Consider the following 25,833-nt stretch of genomic DNA (forward strand, 5'->3'; position numbering starts at 1 on the left):
GAAGCTGAAAAAAGCAAGACAACAGAATCTTTCTGGAGCTTCCAGAAGGGAACACAGCCCAACCGACACTTGATTTTAGCTCAGTAAGAATCATCTCAGACCTCTGATTTCCAAAATGGCTAAGACAATAAATTTATTTTATTATACAACTATGTCTTTTGTAATTGATTATAGCAGCAAAAAGTACTTTCCTGATTACTTAAGGAAAGTAATACAACATACAAAGTATAAATGTGTATGTGCCTCACTGTGAGCCTCAAAATACATAATGCAAAGATCAACAAAGGAGAGAGAAAATAGTTCACAGTCATGGTAGAAGATTTTAATACCCCTTAGCCTGATATAACAGCTATAGTAAAAATTTAGTAAAGATAGAAGTTCTAAATAATACTGCGATAGTTAATATTGAGTGTCAACTTGATGGATTGAAGGAATGCAAAGTATTGATCTTGGATGTGTCAGTGAGGGTGTTGCCAAAGGAAATTAACATTTGAGTCAATGGCCTGGGAAAGGTAGACCCACCATTTATCTGGGAGGGCACCATCTAACCAGCTGCCAGTATGGCCAGAAATAAAGCAGGCAGAAAAATGTGGAAAGACTAGACTGGCTTAGCCTTCCAGCCTACATCTTTCTTCCATGCTGGGTGCTTCCTGTCCTTGATCACTGGACTCCAAGTTCTTCAGCTATGGGATTTGTATTGGCTTTCTTGCTCCTCAGCTTGAAGAAGGCCTATTGTGGTACCTTGTAATCGTGTGAGCTAATACTCCTTAATAAACTCCACTATATATATAATAAGATATATATATACTGTTAGTTCTGTCCCTCTATAAAACCCTGACTTATACAAATACTATAATTTACCTTGATCTAACTGGCATTAAAACACAACAACCAACTACAAAATACATATGCTTTTCATGTACAATCGTCTATTCATCAAAATAGTTCATATGATTGGATATAAATCAAATATTAATACAAATAAAAATTAAAAATACAGTGTTTTCTGAGCACAACTGAACTAGAGATTAAAAATAGCAAAATATCTAGAAAATGTACAAATATCTGAAAGTTAAACAGATTCTTATAAATAACTCTGAGCCAAAGATTAAACCAAAAGGAAATTTATATTTGTAGCTAAATCACAACAAAAATGCAACATACTACAATACTGGGGGGGAGGGTTCACTTAAATCACTGCTTAGTGAAAATTTGGAGTTATACGGTTCTATTAGAAAGTAGGTATTATCTAAAATACATATACTAAGATTCCATATAAAAATATGTAACAAAAAGGTGAATTCAAAATACATAAAAGAAAGAAAATAATTAAGATAAAGCAGGAACCATCAAACTGAAAAAATGATAGATTATAGAAAACACGAATTAACAAAACAGAAAGCTAACATTCTGAAAAGATCAACCATTTTGTCAAACTCTTAGCTAGAAAAAGAAATGTCCTTTCTATTAACTAGTGCTTGATCAGCTAGATATAAACATGGAAAAACAATGAACACCTACCCCACGAAAATGAACTCAAAGTGAATCCCAGACCTTAAAGTAAAACCAAAATCTACAAAACTTTAAAAAGAAAGCATAGACATAAACTGCCATGGTTTTAACTTGGAAAATATTTTTTTTTGGAAAAAATGCTTACACTATAACATATACAAATCCAATTTGATCCATTTAATAAACTGTACCACAGTAAAATTAAAATTCTTTGCTTTTGAAAAATCTACCTTAAGAAATCAAAGAAAAATGTTTATTCTAGAGAATAGTATGTATATATCCACACAATCTTCAAAAAATCTTCAGACATTTTTGTCATAATAGTCAATAAAAACATAATAGTCAATAACTAAAAATGTCCATTTTAATAGGTAAAAATAAACCTACTTGTCCATTAATAGGTACTAGATATACAAGCTGTTATATCTGTATGATGTAATAATGGGAACAAGTCCTATAAATTACATGCCAATGTATGCCAGCCATGAAAGCTGAGCAGAGACGATTCAAATAATTCGAGAAAATATTTGCAAACCACGCATCTGATAAAGGGTTAATATCCAAAATATACAAATGACTCAAACAACATAACAGCAAAAAAAAAATCTGATTTTAAAATGGGCAAATTATCTTTAATAGATATTTCTCAAAAGAAGACATACAAATGGCCAAACAAGTACATTAAAAAAAAAATGCTCTACATCACTAATCACTAGGGGAATGCAAATTAAAACTGCAGTGATAAATTACTTCATTAGAATGGCTTTATTCAAAGAGATGAAAAAACAACAAGTGTTGAAGAGGAAGCAGATAAAATGGAACACTGTTGTTGGGAATGTAAATTAGCACAGCCATTATAGAAAGTGGTATAAAAGTTCCTCACAAAAGGAAAAGTAGAACCACCATATAATTCAGGAATCCTTTGTCTGGGTATATACCCAAAGGAAAAGAAATCTGCACCTGATAGAGATATCTGCAGTCCCAAGTTCATGACAGCATTATACACAACAACCTAGATATGAAATCAACCTAAATGTCCATCAGTGAATGAAAGGATAAAGGAAATATGGTATATATACATAGTGGAATACTATTCAGAATTTTAAAAATGATATATCTTGTCATTTGCATGGCATGGGTGAACCTAGAGAACATCATGTTTGGTGAAATAAGTCAAACACCGAAAGACAACTACCTGATAATCTTTCTTACCTGTGGAAGCATATAAAGTTCAACTGATAAAAATAGACAGTAAACTGATGTTAGCAGAGGATGGGGTGGGTGCATGGGGAGGAAGGGAATGGGGAGTTATTGATCAAAGGGTAGACAGGAGGATAGATAGGAGAAATAGGTTTTGAGATTTATTGAACATTTGAATAACTACAGTCAATAATAATGTACTTTTCAAAGTAACTAAGAGTAAATTTTAAATGTCTCACCGTAAAAAATGATAAGTGAGGTAATGGATACGTTAATGAGATTAATTGAATTATTTAACACTATACATATATCAAAAATCACATTGTACCCCATAAATGTATACAATTATTATTTGCCAAACAAAAAATGATATTAATGATATATATTTTAAAGCATTACATCTGCACACCTTAAATATATGTAATTTTTGTCAACTATACCTAAAGTAAATAAATATATTTCAAAGATAATAAAATAAAAACACTGCATGATTCCATGTATGTACATTTTTACATGTAAATGTAACCTAATTATAATGATCAAAAGTAGCTAAATGGATACCTAGGGATACATGTAAAAAGGAAGGATAGATTTTAAAGTGACTTGAGAAAACTCTTGAGGGTGATTTAAATGTTTATCTGATGAGTACGATAGATTTAGGGGTATATACATAGGTCAACACTCATCAGATATGACATTATATATGGGCTTTTATTGTACTTCAACATATTTGAATGATGCCTTAAAAGAGATTACATTTATTTTTCTAATTATTCTCACTCAAGTAGAATAAATTTAAATGTTTTAATTTAGAAAAAAAAGGGGAAAAAAAGATCAAGTGTTTAAGAGCCATTCAAATCATTTTCAACAAGATTTGCAGAAAAATAATCAGAGTTTAGTGAAAACAAAAAGTATTTTTTTGAGCAACTTTTTTTCCGAAACATATTAACCTAGTTATCCTCTCATCAACAGAGTGGCAATAATAATCCAAGGGGATACTCAAAGAATTCTCAAAACATCCTTTTACAAAACAAGTCCTTTCACCCTGTTTAAATAAGATAAACTACATAATTTTATGGTGAGCTTTAGTCTACACATTGACCTCAGAATAACTAAACAGAAACATAAAAACAATATTTAAGCCTGTAAAAAGGGAGTGCATCATGATCAAAAGCAACTTGTACTTTGTTAGAAATCAGTCCTTGAAAAATAAAGTGTCCAATGTACTTTTTTGTATTAAAGTTACTAATTCATGTTATTAAAAGATTACAAGAGCAAATAATTCAGATTGCAATATACAAATGTTTGTTTATCCCATTATTTTCTACCTAGTTAAAACCAATAATTAAATGTCTCATGTAATTATATATCAGAGTTTACACTTATCTTGATATTTTCTTCCTTATCACTTTGAAATCTGAATACCTTCTGTGGTTTGATTTAAACTCCTGTTGATGGTAGGCTGCTAATAAAGGAGGAGCTATGTTTTATTCATCTCGTTTCCATTATCACTCAAAACAAAACCTGAAACTTAAGGTGGACTTAGCATGGTTTTTAAAACTATTTTCAGCCGGGCGCTGTGGCTCACACCTGTAATCTCAGCACTATGGGAGGCCACGGTAGGCGGATCATGAGGTCAAGAGATCCATATCATTCTGGCCAACATGTTGAAATCCCGACTTTAAATTAGGTGGGCATGGTGGCACGCACCTGTAGTCCCAGCTACTCAGGAGGCTGAGTGAGGAGAATTGCTTGAACCTGGGAGGCAGAGGTTGCAGTGAGTCGAGAATGTGCCACTGCACTCCAGCCTGGCAACAGAGCAAGACTTCGTCTCAAAAAAAAAAAAAAAGCATTCTATTACCAACGTTGCCACATATAGAAGATAAAAATACTGCCAATGTTACATAGGCAGTATTTTTATCCATAAAACAAAAAACAGCTATTTATTTTCAATGTGGTTTTACAATATAAACATATATAAATTATAATCTTAGTTTAGGTTTTCATTTGTTTCATACAAATGCCCATGCTGTCATGCATGGAGAATAATTCAGACATCCTAGGGCATCTTTGTTGAATGTGGATGCGCTTGAATAAAAGTATATTTAAATGCTTGAGTATGAATAGGTTCCAAGAGTCTCTTCTTTCAACCCTCTTATTTTATAAATAAGGAAATTGAGGACCCAGGGACACATAACACACTATTAATTGGCATATTAGCGAGTCCTATTAGTCTAGTACTAGCATATCAGGTATGAGCCACTCTGTCTTCCTGTGTTTTGAAAATATCAACAATGCTCCTTTCTCATAAATTCCACTTTTCTGAGTACCTGCAACAGAGATTTAGTACTAATCCTATGATATATCAAATGTTTTAAAATATTAATGAAACGCAAAGAATAAAAGTGCTAAATATAGTTTCATTAAGATAATATGTCACCTAGCACTTTTGTAGGACAGTGGAAGAGGCCAGGAGTATCTAAGAATTGTCCTTTCAAAATGGTTGGACAGTTCTGATATAAATCAGATCTTGGCATTTTTAATTTTTCCTTCCTTTATTTAGATTCACGTTTTGAAAAGTGAAAAAAATCATAAAGTAAATTTTGGGTTAAATACACAGATTTTAATTAAGACATAAACAAATGTACTACAAGTCTGTTACATGTTTATAATTTGTTAATGAGGCTGTTGTTCTGAAAAAGAAATATACTGTGATATTGGAGAAAAAGTAGAAAAAATTATTAGGGGAAAGAGGTTAAGTAAGTTATTGGCATCACTTCCACCTTTGTGTGTTCTGGATAATATCATTGCTTTTTGTTCATCTGTTTTTTAGGAGTATGCTAGAAAAAAAGTGGCTTTCTTAGAAGCTGCCTAACATCAGCAAATGAAGTCAGTAATTTGTGACCAAATCATATTGTCTCATATTATTGACTACCTTTCATAATCCTTTTCTCTTGTAGAAGTTTCTGATTGGTCTTTCCATGAATTTCTTGGCAAGCACAGTCTATAAAAATGTAAAGTAATATGGATAACTTATGTCTATTCTTGAGAAAATATTTTCTCTCTAAAGCCATTCTCGATAAGAAAATGCATCTTGTATCACAGCTACCATTGCATTCTATCAATATTAATGTACTAGACACGCTCCAATAGAAATATTTTGTCAATGAGAATATCTCATACATTTCACTAAGAACAGCTATGCCCTTTCAAGCATCAGAGAGACTTCAACATTGGCGCTTCATAAATATTTATTGAGAAGGATGTTAAGTTTCTTCTTTTTTAAATAGCATGTGTACCAAATTATTTTTAAATTCCATGCAATGACCAAAGGGTTTTTGTGAAATCATGACTTACATTAGCCACCCACACAATCTCACATATTTATGTACATTTTTAAATTTATTTAAAAACTATCCTTGTCTTGGTCCTTTCTTCTTCCAGACAGACAATAAACACTATTTTGATAAGATATGCTGCTAGTATATTTCACTGCATTTAAAATACTATTTATAGTTTATGAAAATGTAAAATAATCTAGCAATTTGAATAAGAAATCTGAACACCACATATCTCAGCTAAGACATAGTCATAAATATTATAAATAAATAAAAAATCTATAGTGATATTGACTAATTACTGATAATCTTTTTCAGTTGATATTGTGTTTTGAGTTAAATGTTGCAAAAAAAGAAAGTCACCATTTTCAGGGAAAGCAATACCAAAATGATTAAATGTACAGCACTGTGAAATGTCCTGTAATATCCACTAGATGTCTCCAATATCTGACTGGCTACTTTATTTCTCCTAAAGCTATGCATTAATACTAAAACATGAACTACATATGTATTTTGGTTTTTCTATAAAAATCATCTTTTTCAAAGCACACAACATTCTTTTCATGAAAGTGCAAAAGGAAAGTAACTTACATTCAATATCAAGGTACATGCTCTTTTGGTGCCCTCCAATTCTACTTGCAGCTTCACAGTCATATCTCCCTGAATCTGACAACTTCACATCTTTAATATGCAGTGATGAGCTTCCATGCTGCCCTTTGACTTCGATACGGCCATCTGGGCTCTGTTTACATCAATTCAGGAAAAAGAAAGGTTTTTATGCTTGTGCGTGCAAAATGGTGACCAAACATATAACATTATATTACTTTCTATGTTTCTCTGGCAAAAAGAAAAATGAAACCGTTCCTGATGTAGAAAGTATTTCTTGTATAGCTAAGAATAAGGTTTTTAAAAAAGCACATGTTTTACATTCTATAACTTCATGAAGTTTTCATGTACCCCGGCTGTGAAATGATAAAAGCATTGTAATGCCTCCAAATAAAACCCAATCACTCAACCTGATGTTTAAGGACCTCTCATGGTCCTTTCCAACCAAGCACACTTTACAATTTGGATACTGTCAATTCCAATTATTTTGAATTACTAATACTGTCCACCATATCGTGTGCTTGGCATAATAACTCTTCACAGACCTGTCTTACACATTTCCCCTTTTTTTCTCTCTGTATTTACATGACAACATTTTACTTTCTACCCTTTGAATTACTGGCAAATTTTCATATTATATTAAAAATTGTCTCTGATTGCCTAAATAAATAACTAACTTATTTGAACTGCATTAATTTTCTTGGAATAGGTTGCTTTTACTAAAGTCTTAATGGAACTTCAGATTTCATCCCATAGTGTTATATTATAGTTGAACAAATGCAATACTTATAGTACTTCATGTAAAAGTCACTTAAACCTCTAGGACAGAAATATTATATTCTAATATTTTTATAAAGCAAATTATGTTATAGTGAAATTTACATGTAGTTGAGTAAAGAAAATGTGCTTCGTCAGCAATTATTTACTATGAGTTAAAAACTTGTACTTAATTACCTTTATTGGAATGTAACAATAAGATACATTATTAATAACACAAAGCAAATTATTCATTTTTATAAGAAAAATGTAATTATTTCACAGTATTGAAAAGTAAATTTTAAAGTTACATGATCTTCACTTGAAAATAAAAATGTTCTTTTGTTATCTGTTATACATAATATGGTTTTCATTTGTGAAAAACTATTGGTGTACATAGTATCAGTATGCTCTTAATACAAATGCTGGTATTTAAAAGTTATTATCAATATACCTGAAATTATTAACATCAATTCTGGAAAAACAGATACTGTGGCCAAGTGTGTGACTCCTAGGAAAATTAGAAACCATTCTCAAATTCATCATTGGCTCTGTAATGATGCACAATGTGCATTTGAGTCAAATACTTGCACTAAAATTCCAAGGTCATTTGTTTGTTTCTGAAATTCTAGAAGACATGTCTCTCTTTGTGCTACAGAAAAACATTACAAATATCTGAAAGAAAATTCACTTATAACTTGGCTCTGATTCAACACCTACTGAAGATTCATTTAAGACATCTGATATTTGACTGAGACAGGTTAATGGGCATTTTAGCTAGTCTATCTAGTATTTCCAATTTCTATCACTGAATTAAGGAAGATGATTAGAAAGCAAAGTGTCTGACTGTACCTTATTCTTCCATCTTTTACAAAAACGGACTCTCTAAAATTTAATTTGATGCTATGTTCTTTGCCTTTTCAGAAGGTCAGTTTAAGAACCGCTTATTTAAATGGTATTTCAATATTTTTATAATATGATTATTTTTAATTTATTGTCCTTTCAAAATCCTTTAATCAAATAGCCATGTGATAAACACTTCTTGAATTTATTTCCAACTTAAAGTTTTTGTTGACAATTTTCTTTTTGATTTTTTTTTATTATTATTACTTTAAGTTCTGGGATACATATGCAGATCATGCAGGTTTGTTACATAGGTATGCACCTGCCACAGTGGTTTGCTACATCCATCACGCCATCATCCACATTAGGTATTTCTCCTAATGCTCACAACTGAAATTATATAATGTGTCATGTTTATAAGTTACTTTTTGTGACCTCACCTGACTAGACATTAACTGCCAAATGCAGAATCCAGTTACAGTCCATAGCACATTTGAGGTGGTCCATATTCCATAATTTTCTTTACTTTCCACTGTGTCATGAAACATTTTTAGAGTCATTAACTCCTTTCACCTTTTGGGAGACTGACGGATCATGTCACTTAAACACTCAATAATTATTTTGTGTCAGTGCATGTGTGTGTGTGTGTGTGTGCATGAGCATTTATTTTACAATAAGCAGCCAGGCACTGGGATGCAGTGTTGAGCAAACTGTAATAGTTTCTACTCTTAGTGGCATTAAAGTTCAACAAACAAGATAGATATTAATTTTACAGTACAATACAAATAAATGTGAAATGTACCATGTAGACAGACTATACTATTTTTCTAGGAGTAAGTGGAGGATGGGGTCAGTATGTTTCCCGACAAACCAAAGTGTGGTGATCTGTAAATAGTGAAAGAAGAGTAGTGTTGAGGAGAGAATTCCAGGGAGATGCCCTAAGAGGACATAAGAAAAAGGTGAGAAACAAGAATGTGCACAGATGAGAGTGAGGACATGTGGTTCTCCTGATGATGGACAGGTAAACAGGCACCAGAAGCAGAATCCAAGATAAACACAGATACACAAAATAATATGCACTCCAGCATTAGATATTCTGTTTGCCTTGTTCCTGATGGCATTATTTCTCTATTGAATAAGTAAACTCAACTTCAGATACTTGGAGGTGAAGACAATGCATAACTGCTAAATATGTAGACAGAAATACCAACATTCGCCAAAGGTTATTAGAATTAATTTATCCAAACTAATGTTTCAAAATGGTTTTAATACTATATTAAATCCCCCAGTTTCTACAGTCATACAAAGAAATTTAAACAGAAATAATCTTTTCCCTCTCTGTAAGATTATTATTATATTTACTACCAGCAATAATGATATTTCCTCTGGGTTTGCTCCCAGCTTTCTAATCTTCTTCTTATTTCAATTTTGTGAGCTAACCTCTTGTACAATTACCCTTTCACCTAGCGGTGAAAATGATGTCAAAAAGATAAATATATGCAATCAAAGTTCTTCACTTACGTAGTTTCCTTATTAGGTCCTGGTGCCTTTTTCTTTTCTTTGATTATACAAACAAAAATTTATTCAACAAATAGAAATTGAATGTAATAATTATAAAAGGCAATATATATGATAAATTATACTTGTTAGAAAACGTTCAAAAAGCTTTACATTTACTGGCTTATTTAATCTCCATGATACCATTATGAGGTTGAGGCTAGCATCTTTTCCATTTTAAGATGAGGAAATTAAGACACAGAAATATTCAATAACTAGCTGACATCCCACAGCTTATGAGCAATAGCTGCTGAATGCCCAGGTTGTCTTGCCCTGGAGTTCATGTTTGATTATTTTTGATATGTGATTTGCCACCTGAGTACCAACTATGAGATTAAACTATGTATGTACAGCATCTATGTAATAGACTACTTTGCTGGGTTCTGGGGTTTGAAAAATAAATGCAATCAAATTGAAAAGTGGGCATTTTTACCTATTAAATGTGTTTATTTTATTGGTGGTTTCTGTAATTTTTATTTTTAAAATAACTTATTCTTTTTAAAATGAGGATTTCAAACACCAAATAAGATGTTGTAAACATTTGATAGCATGTACAACATTTGGTTTCAAAAAGTAGACCCAAAACATTTATTTTTGATTCTTTAATGGCAATGAATAAATTAGCATGTTTACTTTTACATATAAAAAATGGATAAGAAAAGGAAAGCCCTTGGTCTCTCAGGTTATAGGGATCAGAGGAAAGAATGATGAAGTATAATGCATGCTGATATAGATGGCATTCAGAAAGGAAATCTAATTTGGTAGACAAAGGCAAGGAAGAGTTTCTTGCAGGTATTTATGTCTAAATGGAAGGAAAAGTCATATAATGATAAGTCAGGAACTGCACTAGCTATGTAATTTTAGGGGCCAACTGCAAAATAAACTGTGGGGGTTTCTATTCAAAAACTATTATAATGACAATATGCTGACTGTAGCATATTAGCCCAAACTTGGTGTCCTTCAGAGTGTGGAACCTGTTCAGTTGCACAGGTTGTACCCCTACAAAATCAGCCCTCACCAAGAACAAAGTAGGAAAAGTAGGAAGGAAATGGGAACTACGTGAGCTTGAATTGAAGGGAAAAAATATCATGTTCAAAGAGTTTAATGTAGCTCACTGGAGCTATCAAATTAAATATGAAGGGACAAGATATGAAAAAGCTAGAGAAATCAAGAAGACTACAATAAAAAATATCAAAGCAAAAGAAAGACCTATAAGATCATGAGAAGATGCTAATTAACCATTAGCCATGAAGGACATTTAAATCAAAACCATGATACCATTTTGTATTCACTGGGCTATGATGAAAAAGGCAGAGAGTAACAATTGTTGGCTAGGATGTGAAGAAATTGGAACCCTCATGCACTGTGAGTGGGAATGTAAAATGGTCCAGGTGTTTTGGGTAAAATGTTTGATAGTTCCTCCAAATGTTAAACAGAGAGTTGCAATTGCATTCCAAAGATAAATGAAGATGTATGTCCACATAAAACTTTGTCTATAAATGATAGTAACAGCATTATTATCAATGCCAAAAAGTGAAATCAACTAAAATGCCTATTCACTGGCACATAGATTGAAAAAAAAAGTGTTATATACATACAAAGAAATATTATTTAGCAAAAAACGAAGAAACAGAGTACTCACACATGCTTCAACATGGATGAACCATAAAAATGTTACAGTAAGAGGAAAAAGCTGGTAACAAAGCACAAATATTGAATAATTCAATTTCTTTGAAATTTCCAAAATAGGCAAATCTGTAGATACAAAATGTATGGTAATATTTGTCTAGGTCAGACAAGGGAATGGGAGGTGGTGGTGAGGAGACTGGGGGGTAATGACCAAAAAGTGGTGATTAAATGATCCAAAATTGATTGTGTTTATGGTCGAACAACTCTAGGAATAAAAGCTTTTAATTGTACAGTTTTATGGGTGAATTTTTTTGCCATGTTAATTACATGTAAATAACACTGTTAAAAAGTAAATACCAATAGAAGGTTATTGGGTGTTTTATGAGCAGCTGGAAAAGGACAGGATAGGTTTTGGGCAAAGGAATAAGGTGGATGCACTTGTGATTTTAGAACATCACTCATGCTGTGGGGGAAAAATAGAGAGGATGCTATGGTCTGAATATCTGTATCTCCTCAAAGTTCACATGCTGAAATCCTAAGCCCCATTGTGATGATATTTGGAGGTTGTTTCTTTGGGAGCTGATTAGATCATGAGGGAAAAACCCTCGTTATCAAAATTAGGGCCCTATAACAGAGCCTATGTAAAGCCAGCTAGCTCCTTCCACCATATAAAAACATAAGAAGAAAACAGCATTGATGAGAAAATGAGCCCTCAGCACACACCAAATCCATCCTGTGATTACCTTGATTTTGGACTTCCCAGTCTTTAGTACTGTGAGAAATAATTTTCTGAAGTTTATGAGCCACTTTATGGTATTTTGTTATAGTAGCCTGAACAGACTAAGATGATAGAGGAGGGAGAACAGCTGGGAATACATTCCACTGATGACATGCTGGGAACGGAAGTGTTCATGAAAATGGAAAGGAGTGAGTGGATTCCAGAAATACGTTAAGGTGGAATTGACAGTGCTTTTAGTAAATGACCAAATGGGAGAGTGTTGATGAAAGAAAAGAGAAAAGAAATATTTCTAGGATTCTGTCACAGACCCCTTAAATATAAAATGTTATCTACATTAGTCGATGTCGATTGTTACATCTACATAAAATTATAATATGGCTGTATACATTTATATTTTACCATAAGTACCTACATTTTAATACATGTATACAGTCTATTCCATATTCCATATTTAATACTTTAAAATGAATATTTAAAATTAAAATATTATGGTAAAAAAGCTTTAAGTAGAATAAACCTTTCAGAGGTTTTAATTTTTAAATGTAAAACATGAGAGTCGGTGGGTCCAACTGACAGTTGTCAAAATGCGGATATTCAAAATGTGACCTGAGTATTTATATTATTGCACCTGCTTCCTGCCTACTTTAATGTGATATAATAGTTAGGACCATAAACTGCAGAACCAGAATTGATAGGCTTGTATTCTGGCTGTGCCAGGACATAATCTTTAAGACTTGAGATTAACTATTTTACTTAATGGTATCTCAGTTTGCTTTTCTGTATAATGGGTATGGTAAAAACACAGATTTCAAAGGATACCTATAAAGATTAAATGACTGAATATTTGTAAAGGGTTTAGCATCTGTAAAGTACATAATAAATTGGCACAAAGCTATTGATATGCAGATCTAAGCAATAAATATGAATTTCATATACCCATCTATTTCATTGTGATTTCCAAAAGCATTCTACATATAGTCCATCTCAAAGTAAAACAATAACTTTCCCATACTCTGTTTAATTGACAGTGTATTTTGCTGCTAGACTTTTCTCTTGATCCCATGAACCACATGCAAATAATTCATAGTATTTTTCCATGGCCAATATGTAATGTATTTAGTAAAAGACAAAATACTATTAGGACAAAGAACTACCAGAGGAAGAGACAATTGTCATAATAAACAAACATTTCACGTGACTCCATGTCAAGGTACATTATCAAGGTGATGGTTAATATAAAAGTTCAGATTTCACCATCATGCAATACATTGATGTAGCAAAACATTAGCTGTACCTCCTAAATCTATTTTTAAAAAATCACCAAGAGACAAAGAAGTCAAGAAAATAGTCAGATCTAAAATGTACATTTTGAGGTAAAATTTACTTTCATGTCACAAAACTATGAGAACTGCAAACAGAGATCTGAAAGAATGAGCCAAATTATACTATGAAGCTCTTCCTTTTAAAAATTTATTAAAACAAGGTCAGATATATGGTGATAGTGTATGCCACATAATTGAATTCACTCTGTGAACACCGATATCATGTTATTAAGCCATAGTGCTCTGAAGTCATGCAAGTAGTCATAAGTATTGACTGCATTGTTTCAAGGTTTTGAGGGAGTCATACATCATATGGATCAACTATTTTTAAAATCTAAAATTTAAAATGTTTTGGTATTGAACACAAAGTCAAAATTCCCTACTAGAAAACAGATAAAATGTGATACTTAAAATATGAGAATTGGAAGGGCAAAATATTGATAACTATTGAAGCTGGGTGGCATATACATGGGATTTTATTACACTATTCTCTAGTATTTGTCTTCTTTCAAAATTACATTTTATATTTTATCATGGAAACTTTCAAACATCACACCCCAGATAGGATATTTTCCTGCAGCCTGTTTCCTGAATTAAGAGAGTATGTGGAACAGATCAGAACCCAGGTCTAGAGCATGCTGCTATAGCATACCTAAAAGACACCACAGGTTTTTGTATTGAAAGTTAGTGAGACATTGATGACATTTAATTTGAAGAATTATGACAGCACAGGTCGACTAATACACATATTTAGTGTTGGTTGCTTTAATCCACATCTGGTGAGAATTAAATAAGATTAGGAAGGCTCAGTGCTAGGTATATGATGAATATTGTTATAATCTGCGATGTAATTAGTGCCTAGTGCCTAAGCAGTATAGCAATCTAGGGGGTGGAGGGATTAGGGAGGGGTAGCATTAGGAGAAATACCTAATGTAGATGATGGGGCTATGGATGCAGCAAACCACCACCATGGCACGTGTATACCTATGTAACAAACCTGCAGGATCTGCACACGTACCCCAGAACTTAAGTATAATAAACACATTTTTTAACAAAAAGAAATTATAGATAAATGAGAGCTTTTTTTTTTTTTTTAAGCAAGAAGCAAAATACCCCACAGGAGATGGTACAGTATCATATGATATGCTTATAACAATGTGTGACATATAGTACCTATTAAACAAATGTTAACTAGCGTCATTGCACTTGTCCTTCAATATGTTTTTATGCAAATCTCCACAAAATATTCTGTTGTGGAAAAATATACTATGAAGAAACTCAGAATATTTTGGAAACATTACTTATTTCTCTATGCTTCTTGCTCTATCTACCACAATAAATAAAAGTCTCATTCTGAGCCTTTGTCCACCCCATATTCAGAGCATGGAAAAGACACAGAGCAGCTCAAAGGATATATCCATGTTTTTCCTGCCTAAAGCAGGAAACAGTACAAATATTTTTTGTCTGGCAGGGTGGCTCATACTTGTCATCCCAGCAATTTGGGAGGCCGAGGCGGGCAGATCACAAGGTCAGGAGTTCAAGACCAGCCTGACCAACCAACATGGTGAAACCCCATCTCTACTAAAAGTACAAACATTAGCCAGGTGTGGTGGCACGTGCCTGTAATCCCAGCTACTCAGGAGGCTGAGGCAGGAGAATTGCTTGAACCTGGGAGGCGGAGATTGCAGTGAGCCAAGAACATGCCATTGCACTCCAGCCTGGGCAACAGAGTGAAAATCTGACTTAAAACAAACAAACAAAAAAACAAAAACAAACAAAAAAAAACATTTTTCAAAGAACTAAACATACCCATCGACACAACAATCCCACTTCTGGGTGTCTACTCCCCCAAAGAAATCACAGCAACTAACCTTAGGATAGATTATGGTGCTATGTCTTGATTTCACTAGTCTTCTTCTGCAGTCTCCACTATGCTACTAATCCCATCCAATCTTTTTCAATATTGATAATGTTGTTTTCTCAATATATAAAATATTTATGAGATCTGTTTTATATCATCCACATCTCTCCCTGTTGTGCTTGTGCTTTTCTGTATCTTCTAAATACATATGCAGTGCACATAAAATAAGGGATTGGGTAGAGTTCCTGTCTACTACCATCATGTGTGTCATCAATGGTATGTTTCTATTAATACTGTTCCTGTTTTTCCTTATTATGGGTTATTTTTTTTCACCTTGCATATGCCATGATTTTTAATTTTATGCCAGACATTGTAATTTATATATTTTGAATGCTGTGTTTTTTTTATTCCTTTAAGTATGTGCAGTCTCTCTTCTGAGAAACCAAGTTACTTGAAAACAATTTTGTTTCTTTGAGGTTTGTTGTTAAGCTTTGTTAGGTGAGTTGGGAGCAGCCTTTAGTTTAAGGCTACTTTGGCCACACTACCAAAGTAACACTTCTAGCATTCCAATGGCTATTTCTATGGCCTTGCATTGTTTTCACACACACATGCACTAAGCAATAATTAGCTGAAATCTCCAACAGAAAGCACTGAAAATCTCCAGAGCTATTTTTTTCTCTCTCTGTGAAATTCTGTCTTCTCTACAGGACTCTGTCCTTTCTGCTACCCCACTGTGTGAATTCCAGGACACACTGTCACCCAAACTCAGAACACTGTCTCCTCAACAGGGAAAACAATGGAATGATTCATCCCTGTGTTCCTGCCTGGAATCTCTTGCTAGATAGTAGGCTTGAGCAATAATAGAGCTTACATCATATGTTTCTCTTCTCTTAGGGATCAGAGTGCTGCCCATCAGATTGTACATTTTGTTTTGCTGTTGCTGAAGATTTTTAAGTTCATCGTGTAAATTAGGCCCCACTTCATCTATTATGGAAGCTCTAAAAAGTATTTTAAGTTGGCACTAGTATCATAGTTCATGTCAGTACCGTTTAGTGACCACATTTTTTCCACCAATATGAGATTTCTTATGTATAGAACATGTCATTATTTAAAGCATTGCTTTTATTGGACTGATACCACAAAACTGAAAGTATCTGGCAATACATACATACATACATACATATGTCTATATTTGTATATATACAGGCTACAGACACACATATTTTCTTTTTTAACAATCACATTATGCTAAATACATGTTAACATATCTATGTCCTTAGACATATAAGAAATCTTATATAACCTATATGTGTAATTATTGTTGTATGTGCTGGTATTATTATAGCAAATATTTTATTTTGAATATGGAGACATACTGAATGGTTCATATACTTTATTTGTCATGATGCCTTATAACTATATATTGGGTGAGAAGTTTAAGAAGGGTAAAATATATCCATATTGTGTGCTTTGAATTATCCTCAGACTGTCTTGCTAACTTACATATTATTGATAACAGATTTATCTTTAAATAAACATGTCTATATTTATTGGAAATATTTTCCCAAAACTACTGAAAAAAATCAAAATCTGAAAACCACGATTTCATCAATTTATTTTTGTTATAGAGATGTAGAAACAACCTCTCTCTAAGAGATGAGTGGCTAAAACCTAAAATTAGATAACAAATAGATGAACTCCATTGAGCTGCTTTTGTTTGGTTTTGCTTTTGCTCTTTGTGTTTTAGTGTAAAGTAACACTCCATGAAGAATAGGTGATTTATACAAAGACTATACATACAAATCAAGCTTTTTGTAATTGTTACAAGTCTTTAATTAATAGATAATAAACCCTTCATCAAGGATCTAACAGAAGTTACTAAGATAAAATAATGTATAGGAGAAACAGGATTGGTAATATTGCTACAATGTTATGCTTTTTAAGCAAAACAGGAGTCTTATTAAAACACCTTCCCAGTGTTGGATAAAATATACAATGCTACAACCATACACCATTAATACAGTATGGATTTTGTAAAAAAAAATTAAATGAATACAAGGCATCATATATTTTCTATATGATACCTTTTATATAAAAATATCAAAGAAAATTGTGTGTCAGGTTGTGATGAATCTTTACAGTAATGTATATCAATCATCAGATGATTAATGAAACACTATGGATATTTTCATTAAAGGTAAGTCTGGTGACAGGAGTGCTAGAGACCCATGAAACAGAAATGATCTGGGAAATTATATGTATCTTTGCTAAGATATATAAATGATGAAAAACAGCATTCATCCACCTTCTAATACTGTGTTGGGATATGCAGGTATGAAAAATGTTCAAGTATTTTTACTATGAGCAAATTGTGGCAAATTTTATGAGTGGGTATTTTAAAAAAATATGCTACCTAGCTGTAATATCTGCAATGTGCCATCTCATGATGCTGATCTAAACAAAGCTAGTCATATTTCCAATAACTTAGAAAGAGGTAGAGGTGTCACCATAAATCTCCAACATGTTCTTCTCTATAACATACACACAAAAAGCATGCAGTTTCATTGCTCTTTAATCGCTTGCTTTTTCAAACTTATGTATGATATGTTAATTATCACTTTTCTATAATTTAGCCCCAAAAGAGATTCTAGTTTACAAAAAGTATTCACAAATCAATCAAAAATTATATCTATTCATTCAAATGTTTATCATGAATAGGCTGATAGAAATTCAATATAAATTTGTGTTTTGTTTTAAATTTTGGTCCCAGTATTATCAAAGCTCTTGTCACTCTATTGGGTATGGTGAACTTTGGAATTGAATGCAAATATCCATATAGAAAATCAACTATAGCATTTTATATACCTAAGCTCTAACTTGACTTTTCATTTTGTAAGTTGAATGACACTGGACTGAATTTTCTTAGTTTTTATCTAAAGAACCCAACAATTAACCTAAACATTCTCATAGTTATCACCTGTTATAATCAATAGTCTATCACATAGATTTCAGTTTGACAGTTCAAGCGCTCTCTCAGAAAATACAAAAAATAATTAGAAACTGCAGTAAGTATTTAAAGTTTTGAAATAGTTTTCAGTGAATTTATGACTTTAATTTGCAGTCAGTCTTCTAAATGGATAAATTACCACTGAAAAGCTTGCAGTGCCCTCAGATTGATGGAAGAAACATGAAATTTCATTTAGCTAAAGTTACTTGATCTTGAGAGTAGGATAAACTGGGCATGTTAGAATGTGCCTGTAGTCTCAGCTACCTAGAAGTCTGAGGTGGGAGGATTGGTTGACCCAGGAGTTTGAGGCTCCACTGAGCCATGACTGAATCACTGTACTCAGCCTGGGTGAAAGAGTAAGACCCTGTCTCAGGTTAAAAAAAAAAAAAAAAAAAAAAAAAAAAAAAAAAAAAAAAAAAAAAAAGAAAAAGAAAAAGAAAAAGAAAATTAGAATATAAGGAAAAGCAGGTGGTAACAGCAGTTGGAAAAGTGGTCTATCATGTAAAGCCATTCAGTAAGAGCAGAAAATTCGAAATGATATGAGAATACCAAAGGCTTTTGAAGAAAACAATGATATTTTCTGGCTTGTTTCTGGTCAATCAACCTAATCATTTTAATGAGAATAACAGGCACAAGAGTGGATACATTAATACCTCTTAAGAAGTTATTGAAATAACACAGGCAAGACATGATGATGGCTTGGACCAAGGCAGTAACAGATGGTTGTTGAAAAGTAATTGCATTATGGGTATATTAAAGTAGGGCTAAGAAAATTTGCTAAAAATATGAATTTCTAGAATCTGTACTTCAAACCCCCATAATATGCAATTTATCTATATAACAGACCTGCACCTCTGAACCAAAAGGAACAGTTAAAGAATGTATTTCTAGCCAGGTTAAAAATAAATAAGAGCCAAAGAGGATGGCAAGCACTTTCCTAAATGGAAAAAGACACCAGTTAATGAGATTGGGATGACTGAAGGAGAAGGAAATCTAGGGGGTGGGGAGAAAGTACAGTATTGAACTGGATATTTTACCTTTGAAAGATTTATTTACTATCCAAGTGGAGCTGTCTGGTAAGTCATTGGACATAGAAGACGAGTTCAGTAGAGGTCCACAGTTGAAATTTGGAGATTATAGAATCCGGTTGATCATTAAAGCCATAAGACTAGATGAAATCACCAAGGACTCAGCATCATTAGACAAGTCCAATAATGAATGCCAGACTAGGGTGACCAATTATTTAGATGTCATTTCGAATACAAAGAATGATCAAAATAGACTAAGGAAGTGAACAACTTAATAAGAGAAAAAAACAAGAATTCCCTAGAAGCCAAATAACATGTTACAAACAGAAGAGGTTGTTTAACTAGGTCAACCATTAGGTTTCTTAAAGCGAAGGTTATTGGTTAGCTTGCCAGAGTTTCAGTGAAGTGATAAAAATCTAACTGGAGTATGCTCAAGAGATAATTGGAAGAATAGGCACATACATAAATGCACACATATGTATGAAGGATGAGTATATGTTCATGTGCCTCTATGTATGTGTATCAAGAGAAAAATAGCTTTGTTAAGATCTATTATTTTCCTTTTTGAATTTTTAAAATTTTCAATTACAGTTTAAGTTCTGGGATACATGTACAGAACTTTCAGGTTTGTTACACAGGTATACACGTGCCATGGTGGTTTGCTGCATCCATTCCCCATCATCTACATTAGGTATTTCTCCTAATGTTAGCCCTCCTGAATTCCCTCACCCCCTGCTAACCCTCCCCTAGCCCCTCCGCCTACAACAGGCCCCAGTGTGTTATGTTCCCTTCCCTGTGTCCATGTGTTCTTATTGTTCAATACCCACTTATGAGTGAGAACATATGGTATTTGGTTTTCTGTTCTTGTGTTAGTTTGCTGAGAATGATGGTTTCCAGCTTTATCCACGTCCCTGCAAAGGACATGAACTCATTCTTTTTTATGGCTGCATAGTATTCCATGGTGTATATGTGCCACATTTTCTTTATCCAGTCTATCATTGATGGGCATTTGTCTTTAAATGTTGATGGTAATGATCAATGAGGTATAAGTACAAAAATGCTGGATAGAGAGAGATGAATTACTGGACTGACATCCATAATATGTTAGAGAGGGTGAAATCTAGACTCAACATGAAAACTCAGATATTTCATTCAAGGTAACATATAGGTTCTGCTGGGTTTGTGTGCAGGTGTAGTAGTCAGGATTTATTAAGATTTTCTTTTAACTGTTTCCAACTAATTAGTAGAAGAGGAAGTGAATCATCAGCTGAGCTGTTGGAGAATAGCGGAGTCTCGTAAAGTTGAGAATAGATAAAACTTATGAAGTAGTTATCTAAAACAGTGGTCAAGAAAAGGTAGGATAGGTTCTAGGCTGCAGAAAGAAATTCAAGTTATGTTCTGGATCATAATTTTAAATAGAGACCATTTAAAATGACTGTGAGATTTTCTTCAGCTAAGTTCAGCTGTGCTACTGCATGTGGAGAAAGGGGATAAAAGCAAACAAAACTGTGACTTGTATTTTGCCAGAAATGTTTCATTACATGAAAAAAACAAACAAAAAAGACTGGGCATACACATAATGGAGTGATTATTGCAACAGACAGTAAAATATAAGTTGGCAATTAAAAGGAGTGAGCAAGGTAAGCGCTATGGACCAGGGATAAAATGACAGGATTTACGAATATAAGAATTTTACTGTTCCTACTTACTTGATAGAGTATGAAATACATTTTCTTATAAGTAGATACATTATTGTCCTATCAAAAAATCATCTGACTTCCGAGAATGAAAGACTTAGAAAGTCAGAAAAAAACTTTGTAGATCACAAAACAGAAGCAATGATGCCACTGTAAGAGACAGACCATGAGAATATAATACCATAGTGAAGAATGATTCTTATCTAAGAATTTGTCACCCTTAAACACAAGCTACTAAACACATGGTTAATTTTATAACTGAATATATTTATTGAATATAGCTTTTTAAAATTTATTATGTTAATCCCTGGGTCAAGAGCAATGAATCCATTGCAACTTCTGTATTAAGGCAATTTTTGTTGCAATGGATTCAATTTTATTCATTAATTATTATGAAAGCAATATTATGTTAGCTACTGCTTTTTGTTGCATGCTTAAGCTCCACATATATTCTTTTGCTGCAATTTTTATTAGGATGTTTGCTCAAAAATTTTCATAGATACTGTAATAACATATATAATTAATTCAACTTTAGTTTTTCTATATATTTTTAAAAAATTGAACGAAAATGCATTGCTGTACCTATATTCATTCAAATTTATTTTATCTTGTTGTTAAAACATATTTAATGTTATTCACTAGAATTCCACATACATAATTCAAATTACATGACCAAAATGTTATTGCTTTTGTTAAGTCTACTAACATTCACTGATATCTTTATATTTCTTTATAGCCATGTGAATTTATATTTTCTTCAAATGTAGTTGTAGACTACTTCATAAGTAGATGAAAATGCTAACTGAATGATTTATGTAGAACTTGGTAGTTATAAGAAAATAATATATGTTTTGTTGCAAAGCCTTATTGAAATCACTTTTAATATATAAATAACTTTTTCCCCAAAACAACTATCGTAAAATTGTAAACTATCACATCATCTTATAAAACTGATGACAGTTTTTTAAGTGAAAATTCTTATTAAAGACTTTAAAATAATAGTTCATTACTAAATTATGTTTTATAAAAGACATGTTAAATTTAAACATATTATCTAGAATTATTTCAAAAATAGTTGTTAAAATTACATTTTCAACATGCGACTACACTTTTCTGAAAATCTTTATTCAAGCTGTGTGCAGCAAAGGATTTCAGAAAGTTGTAAACGATTGAAAGCCCACCTCTCAGCAAGCTCAGAAGCATCAAGGAAGATTTCTAACAGGCCTAATTATATTCTACCACCTACATCAGATGGGGAACAGAAGTATCCATTTTGCCTACTGCCCAGCAGGGACCTATATTATTGCTCTCGCAGCACTAGTATGAAAAAAAATGCATTAGGTAGATCTTTAAAATGTCATTCAAATAAAAAATCCTTCAGAAAAGGCCATTATCTTTGTGGAAAAAGAATGAAAAAGAAAAGCACACACACACACACAGCATTAAAATCTACAGGTGCCAGGAACTCGTGGTATGCTGATTAGCATTCTTCTCTAGAATCAGAAATTGACATTTTTTTTTTTCCACTATCAAAGTAACCTTGGTTTTCCTTACTAATCGATTTATATGGAAAGCGAAATAAAGAAAAAGGAAAAAACATTCCCTCACTATAAAGTGTTATTAGAAAATCAACTGAAAAATTAGTAAATCTCTAACTTACAGGAATAAAAACTATCTTAAAATTTATAATATTTACAGAGGCAATTGAAAGACTTACAAAATAAAGGAATGTTGCAGATGGAAGATTAGATAAAGAAATGTTGCAGATTGAAGGAAACTTATTTATAAATGGTGGACTTATGCAGATAACAAGTTACCTGATATCACAGGGCAGATAAATCAGTGTTACAACTACCACATAATACTAGTTCCTTAAGCTTTATTTTATATAAACTTCAGATGCCAAAACTATCATCATTAGAAAGATACGAGTCATGTCAACCAATTTATTTTACATACTTATTCTACATGTAGCTGTATTTAATATTAAAATAATTTTTCTAAGCAACAAATAATTTATGAATGTGTATATGTGTGTATTTGTGTATGTTGCATGCATGTGTGTGTCTGTGATGGAAGAAATACAGTAATTTCAAACACAGAGTATCTCTACAGGGCATATACACAAGAACCATTCTGGGCATTTTCAAAATAAAGCACTTCCATTCCCGCTGAAAGTTTAGTGTATCAAAATATCTAAAAGGTAGGCTCAGTTATATCTTAGGGAGGGAGGCTCAGCCAGGTTTAATTGTATACAGCTCCTTATGTGATTCTTATGTACAAAAGTGAGTTAGTCGCATTATGCTGAATATTAACTCACAGATCTAAATCTTAAACAAGACAGAATATCAGGGAAATACAGATTATTTGAGTTCCTCTAATGCAACATCATGACAAATGAAAATATTTTCTTTTAGACATTGAAGATCTTGCAGATTATGCTACAGAAATTCAAGGGAATGCACACTCATTTCAAATATAATACATTCTATTATCTATAATCTCTAATTGTTGGAAATTCTATGCATTTTTGTAATGTCAACCCTGTTGATGTACTACCATCCATAGTAAGCAATGTGTCTAGTTTGGACTGCATATATGAATAAAATATCTGAACAAACATATTACTGTGCCTTCAATTATTTGCTAAAATCTTTTATTATTTATTTATTTTATTTTTATATTAGGCTTCCCTCCTTGACATTTGTTCTTGGCTTTTTATTCTGTACTACTTGGTTTTTTATTTGTCTTAGAATCAAACACTAAGAATTGTCTATAATTTCATCCCAGAATGCACCTTCAGGGTTTGGTAAAAAGGTACAAATAAAATTCCTCATAAAAGTTATAAAAATAAAGTGGTAAAAAATTTGCCCAGAAGTACAACTACTCACAGGATGTATAAAAAAAGACTTATAAACTGTCCTTCATTCTTAAAGACAATACTATAAATATGCCATTTTTTATGTTTTAGGTTTTCATTTCACTAGAGCTTTTTAAAAAGTGGAGATATTTGTAACTCTACAGGCTCCACATTTTAAATCAATAATTATGGATTTGTTGGTCACCTTTTAGTTATTTCTATTTGAGGCAGAAAAGGCAGTTAAAAATCTTAAATTGCCCCCTATAATATAAAGGTGCTTCCAATTAATTATACCACTACACAGTTTTTAAATGTAAAAAATAAGGAATAAAAATTTTTTCATTTTTATAATCAAAGTCTAAGTAATTTTTGTCAGCCTGAAACAAATTATGAGGAGATATTTCTGTGGTATAGTTTGCAAAATACACTGAAAAAGAGGACTGTGAAGAAAACATGTTGAACGGGGTCTGTGTAAGTGTAGAGAAATATGCTAAAGTTATATTTGTGGCCATGGGAAAAACCACTTGTATACTGGAAACTGGTATTTTGTATATGAAAACTGCATATTTCAAAACTGTATTTCATAATAAAATGACTACTAATTTTAAATATAGTTTAATTTCATCTCCCCTCTTAAATTGTATGTACCATGAAGCAAGAAACTTATTTTTTATTTATTACATTTTTTTTAGACAGAGTCTCGCTCTGTCGCCCAGGCTGGAGTACAGTGGTGCCATCTCGGCTCACCGCAACCTCTGCCTTCAGGGATCAAGAGATTCTCCTGCCTCAGCCTCCCGAGCAGCTGAAATTACAGGCATGCAGCACCACGCCCGTCTAATTTTGTGTTTTTAGTAGAGACGTGGTTTCGCCATGTTGATCAGGCTGGTCTCAAACTCCGGACCTCCCGTGATCTGCCCACCTGGGCCTCCCAAAGTGCTGGGATTACAGGTATGAGCCACCATGCCCGGTGAAACTTTTATTTTTTAGTGCTACACTCCTTGTGTCTAGACTACTACATGTTAATATAAAGGGCTTCAATATTTGTTGATATTTGTTAAGTGCATTGGGGTTAGTGATAAAGGATATGTTAGTTAGATAAATTCCTATAGCTGATTAATTCACTTCTTATGTTGTATAAAATTTATTTTGAAAAAGTTATATTTGCTTAAGAATAAAAAAAAGTTAATGTGATCTTCACATTTTATACAAAAAAATAATTTTCAGTGGAGAGTTTAATGAGATGTTAGAAGTTCATCGTTGTCTGCTTTTCAATAAAACTGGCTTAAGTAAATAATTTTTAAAATACAAAGTTTTCTTAAATCCACAGCAGGAACCCAGAACCATAAATGATAATTGAAATAAAATACTCATATGCATATAATAATAATATAATTGAGAATAAAACAATAATATAATAATGAATGCAGCAGCGTTATAATAAATATTTACATGGTGACATTTAAATTGTTATAAATTTTAAAGCACTTTTTTTTAGACAGTTGTATTTAAGGAACTGCCTATTTTTATTATTGAGAGAAATTCCTTTTAGAACTGGTATTTCAGTCTGCAAAAGCACTTTAAGTAAGTACGTATTCAAATCATAGTGTCTAAATTCATAGAGGAAAATGCTTACTCTTTCTACACAATGGAAACACCAAGGACCACCTTGCTAAAACCACAATTTATGTGTATTGGTGTGTATTGATGCAAAACAAATGGTTAAGGTGATAATTCCTGCTTTTAATTAAAATTAACACAGGGCGCGGTGGCTCATGCCTGTAATCCCAGCTCTTTGGGAGGCCCAGGCTGGTGGATCCCCTGAGGTCGAGACCAGCCTGACCAACATGGTGAAACTCCATCTCTACTAAAAATTCAAAA

General features: G+C 32.6%; 1 protein-coding gene across 3 annotated transcripts in view; it reads right to left on the reverse strand.

Moving 5' to 3' along the window:
- NCAM2 (neural cell adhesion molecule 2) overlaps window positions 1-25,833 on the reverse strand; it is a 545,360-nt gene that overhangs the window by 161,542 nt on the left and 357,985 nt on the right. For all 3 annotated transcript variants that reach the window (XM_037742419.1, XM_017539495.2, XM_037742422.1), the window contains exon 9: window positions 6,642-6,792. In XM_037742419.1, coding sequence (XP_037598347.1) covers window positions 6,642-6,792 — 151 coding nt within the window. The remainder of the gene's footprint in view (window positions 1-6,641; window positions 6,793-25,833) is intronic.

Source organism: Cebus imitator, unplaced genomic scaffold, assembly GCF_001604975.1.
Source record: "Cebus imitator isolate Cc_AM_T3 unplaced genomic scaffold, Cebus_imitator-1.0 Scaffold7, whole genome shotgun sequence".
Classification (NCBI taxonomy): domain Eukaryota; kingdom Metazoa; phylum Chordata; class Mammalia; order Primates; family Cebidae; genus Cebus; species Cebus imitator.